Source organism: Perissodus microlepis, chromosome 8 (assembly GCF_051167445.1).
Source record: "Perissodus microlepis isolate ML-2025 ecotype Zambia chromosome 8, ASM5116744v1, whole genome shotgun sequence".
Classification (NCBI taxonomy): domain Eukaryota; kingdom Metazoa; phylum Chordata; class Actinopteri; order Cichliformes; family Cichlidae; genus Perissodus; species Perissodus microlepis.
Window position 1 is genome coordinate 16487036 of NC_140468.1, and position 22403 is coordinate 16509438.

Sequence of the window (22403 nt, forward strand, 5' to 3'; positions counted from 1 at the left end):
AGAGCCTAATTTTAGAATATAAATCAGGAAGAGCTATGATCATGGTGCTAATTTTGTTTGCATTTAGGACATGTCTCAGGTCTGTCATAAAAGCAGAACCCAAACGCAAGACTTCAAAAACAAAAGGTTTCAAAAGAGAGACGTGTAAAGAGTTATGAATTTTCAAGTTTCGAGGCAGGTTTAAATGGAGAGACACTTCCAAACTCGGGAAGTGACCTGAGGACCTTGGTCCAATACAGTGTCCTTGGGGATGTAGTGAAGCCATGTTTGGTAAGTAACTGTGCTGTTTCAAGGGCTGTGGGGGATTTTGGGAGAGGGACAAACTGGGCAGCCTTGAAGAAACAGTCAACAATGGTGAGAATGGTAATATTACCTAAGAAAGGAGGTAAAGCAATATGGGACCACGGTCTGCCAGGAGTGGGAACTGGTCTTAGGAGTTTGGTGGGAGGTGAGCTTGAAGTCTTATTCTGTGCCCAGGTGGGGCAAACAGAGACAAATTCCTGGACATCTCTGGCCAAGGCTGGTCACCAGAACGAGTGCTGCATGAATGAAATAGTGCGATTCTTACCAGGACGTCTTCCACTCGTCTCCTTTCCTGATCCTGACAAGATGGTAAGCATTACTCAAATCTAGTTTAGAAAAGATTGAATGTGCATGGCAACAGAGGAAGTAGGGGTACTAGTTTGTCTTATTCAGGCCTCGGTAATCAAATAATACAGTGATGGAGAGACTTGTCCTTTTTCTCCACAAAGAAATATCCGGCCCCGGAGTGTAGAAGTGGAGAGACTGATTATACCAGCAGCTAAGGAATCCATGATATACTTCTCTATAGCCTCCCTCTCTGGTTTAGAGAGGCTGTAATCTACGCCGCAATGATAGGGGCGATGAGGTGGAAGATACGGCGGTAGTGTTTGCTAAAGATGGTTCATCCCAAAGTGAGGCTTAAAAGACAATATAGAGCCAAGCACAGGTGCAATCTTGGTCCAAGAGCTTATCCAGGATGTGCACATTGTGGACTGCATATTTAGTGCTACACTGTTATTGTCGTGTACAACAAGTTTTATTCACTAATTATAAACTAGAGTTGGATGTCTCGAGACCACTTTTACGTGGTCTTGTCTTGGTCTTGCTGTCTCAGATTGACATAGTGGTCGGGAGATTTGGAGTCAACACCCGTAAACAAAGCAGCATCTGGCTGCAGTTTAAAGACTTTTTTGTCTCGGTCTTGGTCTCATCTTTGTCTTCGTCTTGACTCGGTCTGTCTTGTTCTTGTCTTGGTCTCGATACCCTCTTGTCTTGGTCTTGTCTTGGTCTCGATACCCTCTGGTCTTGGTATTGTCTTGGTCTTGGTTTAGGTGGTCTTGACAGCCATTTCAATTAAAGCTGCAAGCTGTGTCTCAATTAAATAAACAAAACAAATAAAAAAATTTATATATACTATGAAAATATAGTTCAGCCTCAGTTGTGTGATCACACATGATGTCTGCATAGAGGGAAAAACCAGGGCTTCTTCCCATTACAATTGCTTAAAAAAAGTTTATTTAAAAGTTAGTTAAGATTGTCCTTCATTCTCACTCGACTTCTTTTGCTTTAGCTAGATATTAAATAACCACAACTTTCTGACGCTTTTACCCCAAGTGTAGTGGTCTATATCATGCATAAATCATGTTTTCATTTTTTTGATTCTTATCTCTTAGTGTGCTATAATCATTGATGATTTAGTTAGATATTGCAAAACTTGAGCTGGTGCAGTGTTCCATTACCAGGAGGAAAATCATACCTCATTCACCCCACCACCACACAAGGAAGTTATTTCCCTCATCGACATTATCCAGTTAAACACCAGGCTCTACTTCCTCTATGTAAGGTGTGTCAGTAGGATTAAGCATCTCTTTGAAGTACACACTCTACACTGAAGTCACTACAGACCATCTTCCATTAACCCTCTCGAGGCAGGCGTTGCCGATTTGCAACAGTTAAAAACTAACAACCTGATTACCCCACATGCATATTTTATGAGTTTTTTTTACTCAGAAGTACCACTGCAGGACTTGGTTGTGCATTAGCAACAAAAAGTTTAATTTGAGCCTGAGAGGGTTAATCAGTCTGTGTTTTTCAGGATCAGGTTACACATTCATATCGTCAGGTTTTACTACACATCACATCGCTTTCAGTTTCTCTCATCCAAATAGCTTATGAAACAAAACACACATTTGAAAACATGTGAAATGTTGCACCTTGGATATGCTCAGAGCATCACGTGTAAGTTTGTGGTGTCAAAAATATACTTTAACACTGGTGTGGTACGGGTTAGGGGAGAGTGACTTCTTCTAGACTTCCGCATACAGCAAGAATCAGCTGGTTAGTCATCTACCATTGAGGCGAGGCTCAAAAATGAAGTATTTTTAGATGTTCAAAGTGATGCGAAATACTAAAAATGTATTCACTTTATGTGCATATCAGGATAATGTGCTCACAAAATATCTACACTGTTCAAGATTAGGGTTGTCAGGGTATGAACAGTCAACCACACACATGAAGTAGGAACATAATAAATCCAGGCCTCTTTGTCGCTTGCAAAACTGCCACGATACCAAATTTTCTCACTCATAGATGTTCAGATGAAGTCACATGAAAAGCAGAAACTGAATTTGTATTTTTAGATTTCTTTTTGCTTTTAGATTTGATTAAGACCAACTTTTTACCCAAAAAAATATTTTCACACCAGCAAATAACAAACTGATAGAACCTTAAATTGAAGGTTTTTGTTTTACTATTTCTTATCTTCATATTCATAATCACAGGGATTTTATCTTGTGGCTCAGAAACTAATAAACTATCCAATGTGTTTACTGTAAGTGTCAGTATTGTTTACTTAAAAACAAGTGTTTAATTCACATTAAACACCACCACCACAGTGTAGTTTGGCATCAAACAGACAGTGCTGTCACTATTTTAGCTCCTCCTACATAACCAGCCGTTCCTCTAAATAAAACTCTTACCTTTGAGGAACTCTCTTATGATTTCTGCATTTTGATTTCATCTCCTCCTCTGAAACTTTCAAGAGACGTAATACTGAACTCCTGTGTTGTTTACATTTTCCATGTGAGTGACAGAATGGACTGGATAATTAGTGCTACGCTATTCTTGTCAGGTAAGACAAGCGTGCACATTCTGTGTTTGTCTTTTATTCATTAATAATAAATGTCTGCAAACAGTAAAAATATGTAAGTAAGTTTTTCTACTAAATACACACAGCACAGTGACAAAGTGTCTTTAAAAAATATATTTCTTGTGGAATTAAAAACAAGTAGACACTACAGATTAGCAAGGGAAAGCAAATCATTTATAAATACCTTTGTAATGGCAATTTCCTTATTTGCATTTTTCTCCTCTATCTCTGCAATCAACTCAGTTAACTTCTGACTGTATCAATAGTTTAATTACTAAAATGTTTATGAGTTTATTTCCTGAATAGTCAAACATAACAAAAGTAAATTCTTACTTACAACCCAAACGAACTGTAGAACTGGACATAAATTTCAATATACTTATCACTTCTTGTGTATATATCCATTTTCCATGACCATGTCCCTCAGTGGCAAAGCTCAGCGAGCCCCAGACACACCAGCCATGTAGGCACACACCCACACACACACACTCACACACACACCCAAGGCATTCACTTACTCGCTCACACATATCCACCCATTAACAACACAAGCAGTGAACCAGATGCGAGCTCGTGATCTGTTTTGGGAAGTACTTAGTCCTAACACATGCATTCAGAGAGCTGTATAGATCCAATCTATGAAGAATGTACCAAAAATCCAAATTTGTATTGAGCGGCTAATAAAAATTTAGAGTTTACCCGGTCAAAGACTTTCTCTGTAGCTAAAAAGACAACTGCGGTTTCTAATTTATTGATGGAGCAATAATCTATTATATTTATATTATATTTATTAGTCTGTGTGTTTTTTAGTGGTGGAGTGTTTACCCTTTTTGATCAGGATGTATTATGAATCAAGTGATTTTATTCTAATCTTCTGACAAGGACTTTGCAGAGTATTTTAAGGTCAACATTTATGACTGGAATTGGGCGGTATGTTTGGAGATCACTCTGAATTTGAGTTACCCTTTACCAAAAAAAAAGTAGGTGCTATCATAGGCCCAAGTTCTTTGTAACACTCAGCTGGAAAACCATCAGGATTTGTGGCTGTATCAGAGAGACTGGCACTGGTGCATGATCTGATGGTGATATAATGAAGCTGCTAACTAAAAACTTGTCCAAGCAAGAGTGTGAGTACTGGAGTAGTGTACTGGTTATAAGAAGGTCTAATCCCTGAGAGTGGGGTGATGTTAATGCCAAGCATTGCAAAGACCAAAATCACTCATGTATTGTTTAAGAATGTCTGTGGACTGCCCATTCCTTTGACTCACTGCTGTACTGAGCCTTTGATTGCTAGAAACATTTGATTCCTAGATACTGGCAATACATAAATACTGAGCATGGATCTAAGTGGATCTAAGTTTTACAAATCTACCTTCTGGATCTGTAATAACAGCTGCTAACAGTAAGTTTATTCTTCTGCTTATTAGTACGGCTACACCTCTGTTTTTTGAGTTGTAACAAAATGAGAATGTGTGAGGAAAATGTGGAAAAGTGTGTGCACAGATGTTTCAGACCAATGAGTCCACAATGTAGAAAGACAATGTTTGCCATTTAACGGGTTAGAAAGTTTAAGCCTGTTTTACTTCAAATCAACTTCCCATACATGCCATGCGACAAATCTCAGTGTGGTCATGTATAACCTATCCTAGTACTAACTAGGATCAGTACAGCCATTGTGTGGTGTTTTGGTCATGATAAAGTTGCCCTTTGACATACAGCTTATTGACCATGATGACAGCCTGGGAGCCTCCTTGAATGAGAACAGGAACTTGCATCACTCCAGCATTTCCTTTGGAAACTGCAAACATTCAAGTCTGTTCCTCTCAGCTCCTGGCTGCGGCTTTTTACCAGTGTTTGAATTTGTCCACAAAAGATCGGGATCTGCATCCATCTGCTCATTTACCTTCAAAACAATGAGCACGGTGTATGCTGATGTTTTTAACTACATCCACCCAGAGTTTCAGATAAGTCTGGATATCATGACTCACCGTTGTTTCTGGATCCTCTTCTGCCATCTCTGGTATTCCTGAAAACACCAAGCTATCCATCATGCTGTGAGCCTGGAGCTCAATAATAGTGTCTTTGATCTTTCAGTTTTCTCGGGTCATTCCTTCTCGATGGATTTCACCGACTCTCTGAGGATGTTGTTTACAGCAGCAAGTGTTTGCAGCCAGCAGCTGCTGTCTGAATTCCACTGACTCGTGCAGCACTTGAAAGTCTTTTTGAAGGCTTGCCAAAAGGGCTAGCCGTGAATCACAGCTGCAGAGTTTTGTGCTTATTGACTTCAAAATGCCCACCATGTCACCGGTCTGTGGAGAGGCTGGCTACAGGGAATCTTCAGAGTGAATTCTCTTCATGGATGATACCGGTTTGCTGCTTGAGCAAGTCAGTGCGTTTGGGTTCCTGATAACAATGCACTGAAACACTCATAAATATAAGTCTGAACTGTCCAGATATAATTTGCAGTCCTCTAGAGTGCTGAAGTTGATTAAAATATAGCTATAATTCTCATTTTCTATGACTTTTAAAACTTTCTAGGTGTAAACTGGCAAAGAAAATTAGTGGAACGTTTGCAATTAGCAATTTAGCTCAGCTGCACACGCTCAGTGCTGCTGAGATTCTTGTTTGGCCTTGCATGCCTACAGCATAGCCCTTTGACTTTGTTACGTATGGATGTTGTGGTATGACATTTTCACTGTATGGTAATCAAATCAAAAACTATTTAAGCTTCCACAATGAAATCTAATAACTTCCAAGCAAGTAACTGCTTTGAGCACAATATTCTGAGCTTTTTAGTCGCTAGTGCTAATGAAAGGGTTAAAAAAAAAAAAAAAACCAGAGCCTACTTTTCTCAATGTGATTTTTAATTAGAGGCGCTATAACCACATTTTCATTCTTATGAAGGCTTTAAATAAAACTTCTGATATTCTTCTTTCTTCTTAAATTTTCAGTGTTTAGTGCCACACTTTGTTTCAATATTGAGCCCGTGGCTTGGAGGACCCTGAGGAGCTCTGCTGCTGGTTTTGGTTACCAGGTGGTTCAAAGACAATCAGAGTAAGTGAACATTGGTTTCCATCTGTGTGTTTAAGATTATTGCTATTTATGTATTGATTTTGAACTACCATCTATGTTATGCACCAGAGCAAAAAATAAACATATAAAACACTTGTAGTTTTGTAGTTTAACTTATATCATTGACTGAATTTATTTCCTCAGTCTGCTGGTCAGTGCTCCACTTGAACAGTATTCACAAAATGAAAGAGGGAGAATATATAGGTGCACCACATCTTCCCAAACCTGCCAAGATATCCAATTTGAAGGTAGGTAACTGGTAACAGTAAATATTTTGCTCTCAAAGAAATTTTGCACAAATCCAGGCACAAGAACTCGTTAAATCGGTTCATAGAGTACATATATCTAGGTATCTTAGTAGGTAACATTCACTCTTCAAAAACAATATTGATTTACCAGTTAAGAAAATTAAATAAGCAAAGAAAAAAAATCATTAAGGTTTTTCTTTTCTATTGTTTTCAACATTTTAAAATGACGTAATAGTGAAATTTTATTCTGTTTTTCTTTCAATTTGTTACCTTCACCCTTGTGCTCTTACTTTTACAGTGTATTTTATGTTTTGTTTAAAAAAAAAAAACAATAAAAATATAATGTTTTCACTACAGCACCAGGTTTCGCAGTCAACATGTCGCTTGGTTTGACAATGAAAAGCGATCAAAGAGCACAAAACACTGTGGTAAGACATTACCAGTGCTTTGTTACATTCTCTAAGGATCAAAATCTTCTGTCCTCTGTGTCTCAGACTTTTTGTTATAATCTCAAAATGCATGAAGGTCAAGTCATAATGTACTTAATAAGTTGTGAAGGCTCTAAAGTGCTGTAAAATTAACTAATGAAAAAATTAAAATCATGTTTTAAAATGCTCAAATTTGTCCCTTAACGTAGAAATTATTAATCATATCAAGGTAAAAAATTTGCACAACTTCTTAAAAAGGCTAAAGTTGTTTTTTTTTTTTGTTTTTTTTAATCACCAATTCTGAACAGTCATATAAGAATTAGTTTTTTGTCAAATTGGTTGATCTCAAACTATATACCATTGTTTAATCACATCTTGGCTTTGTCTCCTCTCAGGTGTGTGGTCCAACCATTGCAAAGGACTGCAAAAGCATCACCATGTACAACGGGGTGTGCTTTCAGTTGGACCGTTATAATAGGCTTGGACCACCCGTACCTTCTTCTATTCAAGGTAACAGTAAAAGGAGTTTGGCAAAGAGACACTCTTTAACACATACTCTCTTATACATGTCAGCATAAATTAAGGCTGATCAGAAAAAGCAGTGGAGCAAATAAAAAAATACTTTTTTGGAAGATGAGATTGCTGCAAAGGTAGAAGGGACACCAGGCTACATGTATGACTTGTATGATTTGGTGTAAAAAAGAGATGACAGTCAAGGCCAAATCTGAAGCCACACCCCTAAAAAACTTGCAAAAACCTAAATCAAGTTTAGATATTGCTTAGAAATCATTTCCTTCTCTTTTTTTAAAATTATATTTTTATTGAAAAGGGCTTGTTACAGTAAAGTGCATTAATATTATTTAGTCAAAAGGAAAAAAAAAAAAGACTTTTTCTTAGTCCTTTTGTTTTACATTCACATAACAAAAAGTGAACTCGGTGGCTTGACAGTGTATACATAATGCAACATATTTAACTTATTTACTTAAAGTACATTTAATACATATTATGAAGTAGAGGGTCGACCTGGCATTATACAATACATGGGAGATACACCAATTCAGGGCTGATGTTACCTAAATTCAGGGCGGATGGGGGACACAAAGCTAATCCATTTATTCCATATTTTGTAGAATTTATCTTTTTGAATTTTTAAGGAGAATGTCAATTTTTCCATGTTAAATATTTCAAAAACCACATTAAACCAATCCTCAAGTGTTGGCGGAGTTGGATTTAGCCAATTTTTGGTTATTGATTTTTTGCTGGCCACTAATAGCGCTTGTAAGAGCTTTGTGTCCCATCCCCAGACCCATGTACAAATTTACAAAATTACAAATTTTATCTTAAAGACCTCGCACAGAGTTTAATGAATTGCCTTGATGTGCCTTTTCTGATCCACATCTTCTCCAGCATTTTGCTTTCATTTTCATTGGTCTCTCCAAGATAGTGAACTTGTTGAGTACCAATGAAAATTACAAATCCTCTCCCAGTTCTCGTTTGTTATACCCATCCCTGATTCCAATTCCCATTTGGTCTTAATGTTTTGAGTAGTATCCTTCCTTGCCCGAAGAAGCACATTATATAGTTTGGAGATTGCCTTTCTCAGAGAAACAACATATGTTAATTTAACTATCTTAAAAATTCCTGACTCAACCGAGTTTGGGTTTGGGATATTGCAATGTTTGTTAAAATAATCCCGCATTCGAAGAAACCTGAAGAAATCTACTTGTCTTAGGCCATTTCTTATTTGTAAAGACTGAAAACTCCATAGTGTCCCTTTATGTGTGGAGGAATGGAATGTTGTTAGCCCACTCTCTATCCAAGACTGAAATCTTTTATCACTTTCATTTGGTTTAAAATCTGTATCGTATGCACACCATCTAAATTCTTTTAATATTCGTTCACTAGAAATCACTTCCACATCACAAATTAGGTTTTGTACATAATTATTTTCCTTCTTGAATGCATACTTCAGATAGTCTATTTAGAGTTAAAGTTGGATGTTTTACATCAACTTTATTAAGAATTTACATTAAAGAGAAGCTTGTCTAAATGAGAAATTTATGGTAACCCCCACCCACAAAGTCCCAAGTCCTGCACTGCATTTAAGCACTTCAAGCAACTTCTCCTTTTAATGTGTGCCTTCCTCTTCTTTGTTATTTATTTTTGTTGTCTTAGTATTTATATTTCCTGCACAGTTGGTGTGAGCAGCCATAGTTTCACTGTACATGTACAATCTGCAACAAAGGGCTATTCTTTTCTATTCGATTCTATTGTTTATATAATATGAGTTTGAGGAAAATGTTAAAATTAACCCTTTAAAATGTATTTCATTCTGAAATTAATCTCTTTGATAGGGTGCCCACTGCAAACAGACATTGCCTTTCTGTTGGATGGTTCAGGCAGCGTGTCTCAGGCTGATTTTCAAACAATGAAGAGATTTGTGAAAGAGATAATTCAATCATTTCTCTCAAGTGAAACACAGGTAAGCAGCTGTTGTCGCTCTGTCAGTAAAATCATGGCACAGATATAAAATAGTTCCATTGTTATTTCTATTAAGTCCCATAAAAATAATGTTTTACATGTTTTAATTTCTGCCTTTTCAGTTTTCCGTTTCCCAGTTCTCCACTTATCCAGAGGTTCACTTTAACTTTAAGAAATTTTCCTCATCTGGATCAGTGGAGACTGACATCAATGGAATCAGACAGCAGGGGGGATCTACTTACACAGCTAAGGCCATCACACATGTTGTGTAAGTAATACAATGATATTACTGAAGCACTGCAGTTACCTCATTGTTTGGACTTCCTGTCCAGATGACTTTTTTTCTTTGAATCTGACCACACTAATTTGACTGTGATTGCAGGAAGCCTTTTAAATGGGACACTGTACTCAGACTTGGGTTTTAAAGTATCTTCACCAGAGTCATGGCACCAAAAAAGGCTAAATTCAAATGTTTGCAGATTTAAATTTGAAAAAAACAAAAATCAAACTTGTATTACATTGATTTGTACAAAAGTAAAAAAAAAAAAAGCAAAACAGAATGATGTATGCTTAAATAACAACCATGCAATTTACCTGATAGTATATAATTTACAAGATCAACTGTAAAACAAAACAATCTTTAGAAATTAGATTTTTTTTTTTATTTGACAGGAACAACGTTTTCACACCACAAAGAGGTTCCAGACCAAATGGGAAGAAGGTCTTGATAGTAATTACTGATGGACAATCTACTGACCGGTATGATCTACGAGATGCAACAAAGCGAGCAGAGAGTAAAAACATTGTTCGATTTGCTATTGGGGTAAGTACTTTCATTATTTAAGCTTGCAGAATGTTGCGTTTTATACTAGTACTTGGTTTTGTTCACTTGTCACACTACACTCCCATTATAATGCACTATAGGGAGACAGGTCCTGAGCAACTCATTCACTACACCTTCAGAAGCTGCTTGACCATAGAGACCCAGTCTATGAAGCTCACAATCTTTGTGCTGCATTAATGCCACAGGAGGTTAAAAGTGTTTTCAACTTTTACACTGAGTTGGCATGGCTCTAAAGCAGGGGTCCCCAATCCCAGTCCACGAGGGCCGGTGTCCCTGCAGGTTTTTGATCTCACCCTGGGTCAACACACCTGAATCACATGATTAGTTCATTACTAGGCGTCTGGAGAACTGAAGACATGTTGAGAAGGTAATTTATCCATTTAAATCAGCTGTGATGGATCAAGGACACATCTAAAACCTGCAGGGACACCGGCCCTCATGGACTGGGATTGGGGACCCCTGCTCTAAAGGCTTCCACTTTGAAATAATACCATTTATAGTCAATCGTGGAATATACAGGAGGGATTAAATTTCACAAACTGACTTGTTGCAGCAGTGAGATCATATTACAGTATCACACTCATATTAGGTAAGGTCTTTAAAATGACTAATTCTTTCTCAAATATTTGTTAAGGCTAAGTAATGGCTTAGTGATGTGTGTAAATTTTACTGTAAATCAGGTGAAGTATAAGGACTGTATTTTACTAAAGTGAGCAAATAATCTTGCTTAATATGAGGACTCAAACATATCTGTAAAATCATAGGTGGGCAGCGCATTTAGGCTCCCTGATGCAAGAAAAGAACTGCGCACCATTGCATCCACTCCCTCATATGTGTTTGAGGTGGAGAACTTCGACGCACTTGAAGTAATAAGACAGAATCTGCAGGACAAAATTTTCTCCATCGAAGGTATGAACATGAATTTATTGTTTCAACTTTGTTAAAATTCCTGTAAATGTTTCAAAAATTCAAATAATTACATTATGTTAAATATTATTTTACTGCCTACCTATTCATAAGAGTTTTTTCACATCAGATGTCATTCCTAACATGATGATAATCTGTGTGTTTTACTGGAATTGAAGCAGTGAACTTTCATTTGTTGTGTAAACTGCTACACTATGAAGCAACTAAAATCACCACATTGTATCAACTTTATTATATTGTATTCATTAGATTCACATTTTAAATTGAACATCCTGTAACTTTACATTAGAGAAATGAACAACAAATGCTGTTATAATAAACAGTAAAAAAATCATTTGAAATGATTTATTATGTTAATGAATGTAATAATAATGCTAAATTTCATGCTAAGCATGCTATTACTATAACGTTTTGAAAGGAAGAATCCATTTTCAGATACTTTTATAATAAACAAATTATTTGAAAATTGCACTTAGCATAATGAAGCATAGTGAGAGAATGAACCTGTATGAATGTATATGTTGTATTGTGTCTCTCTTTTACCTTCTCATTTATTTTTCTGACACAGGATCTCAAAGCAGTGGAGAGTCACTGGAAATGGAAATGTCTCAAGAGGGATTCAGTGCAGGTTATGTGCCTGAGGTAATTAAAACTACCTGAAACTCACCAGACAGCCGAGTCATAGAAAGAAAGATTCACATGTGCCTGTCCGGCAGTTTTTATGACCTATAGGCAAATAAACATTTATACAGTTAAATCAGTTTAATAAATTATATATAAAATTTATTTTCTTTCTACACTGTAGGGAATTCAGATGTCTATTGTTGGTGCAAACCAGTGGAAAGGAGGCTACGTGCAATACACAACAGGAGGCCAGAAGGTGAAAACATATGAGGATGTGTCTTTGGAGCCTGACAGTTATCTTGGTAAGAATATTACAGCTTTAACAATCTAACTCATACACACGTAATCATGTATATACACAGCTCTGCTCCAGTTCTTTCACCCAGAAACACTAATGAGTTTGAAAAACGGACACAATTTTGTCATGAAACTGCTGTGTCAGGCAGGAGAAAGGACCCAAATGCAGAACTCAAAACACAGGGATGAACTGAAGGAGGCTGCTTTATTGCAGTGGCAAAACTTACACAAAAAACACTTATAAAACCAAACCAAAACCCAGAAACTGGCAACTAAAAACAAAACACTGGGAAACTCAGGATTGCAATCTCTGGGAGTACAACAGGAGAAACCCACAAGCATGAGATCTGAAATCTTAACGAAACTGGGAGCAGAGCAGAGAGACGCAGACTAAGGAACAGGAACACCATAGAACGCAGACGAGCCGACAACGAACACAGACCGACACCCACTAAATATACACACACAAGGTAATCGGTTAATCACACACAGGAGGGAAGAACAGCTGAACCCAATACACATGAGGACCGGAGGAGACAAGCTGAACACAATGACAACAGACACAGACCTTCAGAACAAAACAGGAAATCTAGAACCCGAACCGGACACAAGGGGGGAGGACACAGAATAACTAGAACAGAGGGACATAATCATAAAACACAAAACGCTGGGCCAACGACCCAGCACCATGACAGAAGCCAAACTAGACACACTACCATGACACACAGATTTACAAAGTAAAGCAGGAAACATAACACATAAACGCAGGCTTAACAGGGATAGAGTTGACAGGGGAGACAAAGCAACCATGGAACACAGAGACAAAAACCAGAATACTAAGAACGCTAACACCGAAACCAAAAGACTAGAAATGATAAATACTGACAGAATCAAAGTTCAATAATAATGCAAAACACTGGGTCACTGACCCAGGACCATGACAAATTTAAATGGAGGCATCTTAATCTTTCTTCCCCCTTTGAATACCTAAATTCTAGGTTACTCTATGGCAGTTGCTAAAACCCATCGTGGCTCTCTGACAGTTGTTGGTGCTCCAAGATATAAACACAGAGGAGCTGTGGTCGCTGTTAACAGAGAAAACTTGAAAAACCAAAAGATTGAGTCCTTTTCGTCACAGGTATGTTTTTGCAGGAAGACAAACCTGAATCAAATTGTAAAAATTATTTTCTCGAAAATAAAAGCTGTTTCAGTTACACAGTTTTTCTAATTAATAATTTTATTGCTTTAACATTATCAGACTGGTGAATATTTCGGGGCAGAGGTGTGTACCATGGACATAAATAATGATGACATCACTGATCTAATCTTCATATCTGCCCCAATGTACATGGAGCCTGATAGAGAGGGAAGAGTTTATGTTTGCAGATTAATTGATTTGGTAAATCAGTTTTATCTACTACAATAAAATTAATGAGTTTGTTTGTCTATAATTTAATGATCATATAATATTCACTCTCCTCCATTTAGTTTGTGGAGTGTAATTTTGATGATCTGTTAGTACTAAGAGGACATGCAGCTGTCAAAGGAAGGTTCGGCTCTTCTCTTGCTGTGCTGCCTGATCTAAACTCAGATGGATTCATGGATTTGGCAGTTGGAGCATCTTTGGAGAATAATGGTGAAGGCAGCATCTACATATTTAATGGTGAAGGAAGAGGAAGAATCAGTCCTACTTACTCACAGGTACATGACATCAAAGAACTCACAATGATGACTAAAATCATCTACCACGTAATTCCAATATCTATACAATCTACAGTTGGAATATATAATCTGATTAAAATATTTCAATGTACACAGAGAATTACTGGCTCTGAGGTCCAGTCAGGACTGAAGTTCTTTGGCCTCACAATCAGTCAGTCATCTTTTGATCATAGTGGTGATAGACTGCCTGACTTAGCGGTGGGTTCAAAGGGTAGAGTTGTCTTACTGAGGTAAGTCCAAGATAGTGTAATCATACATTACTGTCGTTTATGATAATTCTATCATTTTTGTTGATGGTGAACCTTAATGAATTCACTAATGTATAAAAGTTTACATCAGTTTGAAATATAGAACAGGGTAAAACATATTTATTTTTCAAAGGTCAAATTATATTAATGAAAGTTTATAATTTTCAAAACGTAACTAATGAATGGATTTCCTTTTTCTAGTTATCTTAACACTTGATTGAAAATGCTCTACTGGTTAAAGAAGCAATAAATGTGGTTGCTTAAGCATCTAGAATTATAGTCTGTGTTCAGTCTTGTTGTAACAAATGATTTCCATTCAGAAATTGAAATGCATGCATTACCCCAAAACAGAGGATTTAATAAAATAGTGTGTAGTAAAGTCATGTTAGCATTATGAAATAATTATCATTTAGTAAGCCAATTGGTATGATAAAGTTACTTAACTGAAACACTATTGTTCTAGAGTTGTGAAAATTCAATCAAAAAGCATTTCCTTAAATGTTCATTTAAGATTTGTTGTATAAATAATTAATTGTCATTTACAACATTTCAGCTTGAAAAAGGACATTTTTGGGTGACTCAAAATTCTGTAGCTTTAAGTTTGGTACTAATTAAAACCCCAAATGTAATTTACACGTTTTCCCCCTACTTTCCAGATCAAGACCTATAGTAATGGTAAAAGCTGAGGTGTTATTCAGCCCAAACCAAATTCCTACTCAGAATGTAGACTGCTCAAAACCATTGGAGAACACAGCTGCAATCTGTTTTACCATGAGCAGAGTGTCTACAGTCAACGCAGGTTCATCATTCACCTCACTTTTTGTAAAACAAAAAAGCCAATGTCCATTATTTTAATGTTAATGTCTAAACATTTGTAACATGGAAATGTATTTGTTCCAGCTCAAGCAAGGATTGATTACACTTTAACACTGGATGCTTCTCGCAAATCTCCAACCAACCGGGCTTATGTCAGTGGGAAACAACAAGAGCAGTCTGGATCAGTTACTGTTGACTTACGAAACCGACAATGTTCAACTGTAAAATTCATTATCGAGGTAAAATCTAAACATCTGAAAAAGTACTAAAACCAAGAGAGATTCAAGTCATTAAACAAAAGATTGTTTTTTCAGAGTCCTCTAAACTTAACGTTGTTCTCTTCTTGCAGGCCTGTCCAGAGGATGCTCTTAATGTACTTTCCAATGAGCTCAAATTCATATTTGATGGGTTGCCATTAAACACAAACCTCAGGCCAAGTCTTGCCCCACAGTGTCAAACAGCAACTATTTTTCCTGTAAGTAACCCAAGAAAAAAAATACCAACCAACTAAAAAACAAACCCAAAGAATATTTGACTGGATAACTGAGCCTAGTCAAAGTTAAGAAACAGTTTTAGTTTTGCACTTTCATTTTCAAATGCCTTGTATTATTGGCATGCAATTGACTTATACCTATTGGAGACACTTCTACTGAAGTACTGGAAGTAAATGGGTTATATTTACTCCAGTGGTGTACCCCTACAATACATGCAAGCTGTGCAAAGAAGAGCTTTCTGTGTGCAATTTTTTTTAGTCTTTTAAAACACGTTTTTAACACAAAAGAGAACCTATATAGTTCTCAGCTGCTTCCACAGTAGTGACAAATTTCAAGTTTAAAAATAAAAAATATACAAGCTTTTACTTTATGAACAGTGCCTATGTCTAAGAAGTGTTCAAGAAGCGGATCCCAGTAAAAACAGCACAAAAGCAATGCTTAGTAGAATAGCCAAATTGCTGTTCATTAGCAAGCATTGCATTGTGCTTTGTGAAGAAATATTCTTCAAGAAGAAGAACAATACGTACTTAAATATATTGCAATTTGTGGTGCAAATGACCAAATTATGCTTATTTTTTGCTTGAGAGGGAGTAGAGCAAAGGCAGTCTGCAGACAGTCACAGACTACCCGTCTGCCTGCAGACATTGTTTGTTGTCAGATGAGGACAGCGTCAGAAATACATGATACATCCAGTCTTTAGGCTAATCTTGCGTGCTGTTGATAGTCCATCAGTCAACTACCGAGAAAAGCGAAGTTATGACATCCAAAGAGCTGAAGTGAAACCAAGTGTTGAAAACAATGTCAAGTGTCCATGGCAGCCACTGTGTGTACTTTGCACAATCTATTTTTGACCTTTTATGACTTTTTTTTCTCTTTTTTGCATATTTGATCTATTCCTGGTGAACTCTACTGTTTCCCCTTTCCCTATTCTGGACCACTTGTCAACAAATCAGCATTCGACTGATGCATAGGTCATTTTGTCTAGCGATATGCAGTTGGGATTGTGGAGGGCTGCACAGGAGCACATTTGCAGTGGTTGAAAACCACCAAAGTGGTATACTGACTTGCAAACTGCCAAAACTTCTGATACTGTTTTTGGAGTCTGCATAAGGAGATAAAAGTATGTCTTGGACACTTGCTTGCATGTGCTTCACTCTCTTGGTGGTTGCATTATGTCCTCCAGACCTTTTTTTTTTCCAGTTGAAAGGTGACGGGGCTCTTCTACTTATTGGTCATGTTAAAGATCTCAGCGTTGCTTCCTAATGGATGTGGCAACTGTCTCCGTTTGACTTACAAAAATTGCCTAGTTGGAAGGAAGAATATCTACTTGGTACCAGATCAGACGTGTTGAGCGGCTCCTTGGCTCCATAGTCACCGTTGCAGATGAGAAACTAACTTCAACCTTCCCATGCCTGGATGTAGCTGCCACCTGGCATTTCACCTTTTGAACAAGCTGGGAACTAAGCCAAATGCCTAGGCTAGCTCCATGTCTTGCCAGAAAATCTGAGCCTAATTCTCTATCCTGAATAAGGATGATTTCCACGCTGCTGGTGATAACTACAATCATACTCCATCTGTGGGATGCCGAATCAGAATCCTTTAATAAACAGACTAAAAAATGATGTGGTCACAGTTGGTGCAAGACAGTAAGTGGCCTTCTGTAGTTGCCTCCATCTGTGACCAACTCCAACCTCATCACTGTGGCCAAGTAGCATTCAATTCACCCCCTGCCCTAGTGATGCTCTTCCCAGTGTTAGGGTGGTCTACATGCCACCCACCCAGTCATCCAAACTCTGGTTCACTCTAGCTCTATCTAGTTGAAGAGCTACTGTTGTTCAAGAGACACCCACTAGGTGAACAATTTTATTACCTTCCATAAAATAACAGATCTCTTTAGAAAAGATCAAATTTGTCTAAATATGAAACTATGGCAGAAATATTTTGTTTTTGGTCCAAAAGGTCAGGAAAAAAAAATTCTGTTCATATCAATACTATTTTTTGGAAACACACCTGGAATCTGGGCATAATTTTGGAAAGTGTTCTCAGTTTTGATAAGAATATTAATAAGGCCACAGTGACACGGTTTTGTAAACGGACTCAGGCGCAGACCAGGAGACCTTTGCAGAAACTGATAGTGCATTTATTTACAGTGCTGTCACCGGGTGATTATATATATATATATATATATATATATATATATATATATATATATATATATACACAAGGTGCTCGGGGAAGGGGTCCGGGGCTCCAGGGGGGGAAGGGTCCAAAACCACACTCTGCTCTTTCAGCCAACAATCCCACTCTTTTCCCACTCCAGTCGCTCCTCTCGCTCACTCGGGGGTACAGGGACGGGTCCGGGGGGAATCTACGCACACACACAGAAAATCCAATTGGCACTAGATCACAAGGAAACTCACAGACTTAGGCAGATTGCTGAAGCACTAACGCGGGTGACTCAACGTTCCAGCGACGAGTAGTGTAGGTCTGCCATCTTAAAAAGCCCTTCTGATTAGAGAGAGAGAGAGAGAGAGAGAGAGAGCACACGGAATCAGCCGGTGAGGCACAGGGACCGTGACACACAGATAGTTCTTTTTTTTAATCACTTAAAGATATTTATCAAAAATTTAATAATTCTCAGCTAAAACTGACTCAGAAATTAGTCTCTGCTTAAGCAGGTAAGGTAATAATATTTTATTTACAGGATTTTCCAGATAATCCGTATTATTACTTCAACTTTTTCGGAATATATCAGCCACAGACCTTACATGTACATGTAAATTTGAACATATTAACCTGGTACTGAAGTCACTTAATTGGCTCCCAGTTCAGTTTAAAATCTACTAGTTCATAAAGCAAATAATATATACTTTATTTACGTTTCCATATTGCTCTCTTTCACAGTTAGGGTTTGAGATCAACTGTGGTACTGACAACAGATGTGTTGATAACCTTAAAGTGGATTTCGGCTTCACCAGGTGAGGCTTGCTTGTGTGAGCACAGCTATTGTTGCTATATTGTTTGAACTGAAAAATAACATGGTTTATCAGAGCTCAAAGTACATTATATTTGGATGCACTGTGGCAGTATTAGTATGCCTGTAGCCTTGTTTCCTCTCTCTTTTTCTCAACTTTCTCCATGTGCTACCAGATCCTCAGTAGTTAAAGTGGGCATTGATGAATTTCTGCATGTCACAGTCACAGTGGAGAACAGAGGAGAAAACTCCTACAACAGCCATGTTATTCTCATGTACCCAGCTGGACTCTCCTACAGGAAGTTCACGAGTCAGCAGGTAAGGCATCAGGATCACGTCTGTATCGGTTCATCACTGATCTGTTGTTGTTCAAATGCATCCAGGAATCATTTTGTTTTTTAATAAAAGGGAAGAATTGAGTGCAACTCCTTGGACAGTGAAGATGGTTTATCCCGGGGAAGGACAGACTGCACTATTGACAAGCCAATTTTCAAGAGCAAAACTAAGGTGTTTTTTTGTAAATAACATTTTTTCATCAATTCTTTTTTTCTGACTTTTGCACAATTTAAAGGCAAAGAGAAGTCACTCATCTTTCTCATTCAATTAAGGCTTCCTTCATTGTCTCCTATGGGATTGACACCAACAGTCAATTTGAGAAGGAGATCTTTATCACTGCAAATGCCACCAGGTAATGTTCCTTCCTCATTTAAGTAACAGCCCCATGTATACATTACAAATATGTTCACTTCTCTCTTTCAGTGGAAATCAGGAGCATGCCCCTACAAGTGAACTTTACAAAAGGAAATCAATTAATGTAAAATACAGCATTTTTATGACATTTGCGAGGTATGTGTTGTTTTGTTTGTAACTAAAGAAAGAATTACATGTAGTAAGTAACAAATAAGTATGTAATAACAAGTATTATATATATTTTAAACATTAAATATACATTATCTGTTTAGCTCACTAAGCTACAACAATTTCACATTTGGGAAGAATGATTTGAAGAAACCAGTCCAACAATCAGTTAAGGTACATTTAAACTTCTACAGTGGTGTGAAAAAGTTTTTGCCTCTTTCCAGAGTTACTGTTTTTTTTTTGTATATGTCTGTCACACTTAAATGTTTATCAGATAATCAAAAAAATTGTTATTATTAGACCAAGATAATACAAAAAACATTATGTTAATTTTATAACACAAGTTAACTGTGGTGTATCACATTTTTGGAAAGTTGTACAATTTCTCTAGCCACACCCAGGCCTGATTACTGCTATATCTTTTCTTAAGAATTCACTTAAATGGGACCTGCCTGATAAATTAAGTAAACTAAAAGATCCTCAACAGACAGACATCATGCTGCATTTCAAGGAAAATCCAGAACCAACAAGAAACAAAGCAATTGAGATCTCCCACCACTTACCTCAGGGTCAGACTTCTTGACATAAGAAAGAGTCTGGGCAAAAATGGCCTGCATGACAGAGCTCCAAGATTAAAAGAAATGCTGAGCAAAGAGAACAATAAAGGATTGTTTCACTTTTGTCAGAAAACATCTTACCGATCCCCAAGACTTTGGGGAATATACTCTGTGGACTGATGAGACAAACATACCAAAACATCATGAAGGAGAATGTTGGGCCATCTGTTTATGACCTGAAGCTGAAGCACATTTGGGTTCTGGAGCAGGACAAGGATGCAAAACACACCAGCAAGCACACCTAGTCCAAGTCCTGACCTGAATCCCAAAGAGATGCTGTGATATGACATTACAAAGGTGGTTTTAATTCTCAAAAACCCTCCATTGTGTCTGAATTACAACAATTCTGCTACAATGAATGGGCCCATGTAGGTTTGGATATTATTTCCTCTCAAACATAAACACCTTCATTTAGAAACTGCCTTTTGTATTTACTTGTTATTTTTGTCTAATATTTAACGTTGTTTGATGGTCTAAAACATTTAGGTGTGACAAACATACAAAAAAAAAAATAGGAAATCACTTTTTCCCAACACTGTATCTATATTTTTCCATTGTATGAGTCCATTGTATGATTTAGACCTAAATTTAATGGTTGATTGTCCTTTTCTTTACTTGTTTAGGTTACAAACGATATCAGAGCGCTTAATTTCATTGTGGTGATCAAAGTTCCAGTGAAGCTTGGTGAAAAAGACATTTGGGTGGATTTGAGCAGTCTACAGGTATTACATTTGTCAGAAGTCTTAGTTTTTGACTCCACAAATGGCTTAAATTTTGATATGGATGGATGCATATGGTGAAATTAGAACTAATAAATCTATCAAACTGTTTTTTATTTGATAAATCAAACACAGATTTCAGATTGTCAGAGAGGAAATGATGAAGAACCAAGTGTCAGAGATTTTGTTCCAAAAATACAAAAGAATAAAGTGGTGGTAAGTATGCCTTGGTACTTAACTGTTCATATTTACCCTAATTGTAGATTTAAAAAGAAATCACATTACACTGGATCACAGCTTATGTTGCATTTTCTCACCCTCAGGACTGCTCTGTAGCCAGGTGCAGAGTGTTCAAGTGCAACTCATTCTTGAAAAGACTGCAGAGTAGGACATACGAAATCTCTGCCAACATTAGTTCACGATGGATAGAGCAGGTAGTTGAAGGGAAGTTTGTGTTGTCTCATTAAGATTTGTTCCTGAGTATGTACTAATAACTTGTTTTTTTTTTTAAAGATAAGTATGTTTCCTATTAAATCAAAAAACACCCAATTTTGGCTCATTGTGTTTCATTTTTCTTAGATTGGACTGCAATCTACCAAATTCCTCTTGACCAGTACAGCCACTGTGGAGTACGACCAAAGCCAATACATCTACTTTTCAACAGTGTCTAACAACAATCCTCCTGTTCACAAGGTGATTACATCTTTTTTTTTTCTCTTGTCTGAGTTATGAAAGATCTTGAATATAATCCATATTCTATTATCTCTCAGCTTGAAGCAGTGGTTGAAGTATATTCTGAGGCAAATTTCACCAAAGAGATCATTGGAGGATGTCTGGGAGGGTTGGCTTTTCTGGCTTTACTCACTGCTGGTCTGTATAAGGTAAAATACACTTTTTAGACTTTTTTTTCAATTACTTGCACAGCTTTAAAGTTTTTAGATAACATGTTCAGTTAAAAATAGTTTAAAGGTTAGTATATTCACTCATATAGCTTTGTTTTTTCACTAATCTTTTTAATGGATGACTGGTGCATTTTTATGTTTTTCCTTGCAATTCTAGGCTGGATTTTTTGAGAGTAAGTACAAGCAGATGATAAATGACAATGCAGAGGACGGTCCAGATCCAGGGACTGATGGAAGTCCATCCCCGGCAGAAAAATAAAGATCACATTTGTAGTTGCATGTTTAAACTATATGAAAGCTATAGATCCTCCTTATAATTTTAGATGTCAACATTTTGTGTAAAAATGTCAATGCTACCACATTGGATTAATTAAACCAAAAACAGCTTGCTTTATCTGACATCATTCTTTCACCCACTCATTCAACACTTTACACTTTACTATACAATGAATATTTCTGAGTTTGAATTGCAAACATTGTACAGTGAATTAGAATTTTTGTGCTTAGTGCAGTGCGATACATGCAAATTCTTGTTAGTTTTTGTAGTTTTGTGCTGATAGTTTTGGCGCAACTGTCTCTTTAGCACCACCAATAGGTGATTTTGTGAATAGTTTTAACACATAGTGACACTGCAGGAAGTGGAAAGAAGTAGGAATTTTTAAGGAAGCTACACATGACTGCAACCAATCCACATGCATCAGCCATTAATCCTTAGACCTTTCTGGCATCATCTGTATGTATATTGTTTATATGATCAAAAACAAAAATAATCCCAATACAGTGTCATGTACTGTTTAAAACATAGTGCTGTCAGTATTGTAGCTCGGTGTACACAGGGCTTCCTCTAAATCACTGACGTAACTCTGAACAGTCACCCTGTAACTTCTGCATTTTGGTTTTCAACTCTGACTTTGTCAGCAGAATCAATACGTCACTGATTTCACAAACTACTTTCATGGA

The 22403-nt window shown here is 37.1% G+C and overlaps 1 protein-coding gene across 1 annotated transcript; it reads left to right on the forward strand.

The window, feature by feature from the left end:
- The first annotated feature begins 360 nt into the window (after positions 1-360).
- LOC146381700 (integrin alpha-M-like) lies at positions 361-22097 on the forward strand. The gene is made up of 31 exons (XM_084938633.1): positions 361-612; positions 851-935; positions 6124-6226; positions 6389-6492; positions 6850-6920; positions 7316-7430; positions 9275-9402; positions 9524-9669; positions 10074-10224; positions 11010-11154; positions 11741-11814; positions 11978-12098; positions 13092-13231; positions 13352-13492; positions 13582-13794; positions 13912-14045; positions 14720-14862; positions 14964-15118; positions 15229-15354; positions 18278-18351; positions 18524-18665; positions 18756-18854; positions 18956-19035; positions 19107-19193; positions 19310-19379; positions 20446-20544; positions 20677-20757; positions 20865-20975; positions 21121-21234; positions 21312-21422; positions 21601-22097. Exons 1-31 carry the CDS (start codon positions 361-363, stop codon positions 21700-21702), a joined length of 3717 nt encoding a protein of 1238 aa, XP_084794759.1. The 3' UTR covers positions 21703-22097.
- The last annotated feature ends 306 nt before the right edge of the window (positions 22098-22403 follow it).

What these genes read in the sequence shown, in the direction of transcription:
- LOC146381700 (XM_084938633.1), top strand. Translation starts at nt 361, where the DNA reads ATGGTAATATTACCTAAGAAAGGAGGTAAAGCAATATGGGACCACGGT. An exon ending in TCAGTCCTACTTACTCACAG is followed by an intron (nt 13,795 to 13,911) that starts GTACATGACATC and finishes CAATGTACACAG; the next exon opens with AGAATTACTGGCTCTGAGGT. An exon ending in GTTCACGATGGATAGAGCAG is followed by an intron (nt 20,976 to 21,120) that starts GTAGTTGAAGGG and finishes CATTTTTCTTAG; the next exon opens with ATTGGACTGCAATCTACCAA.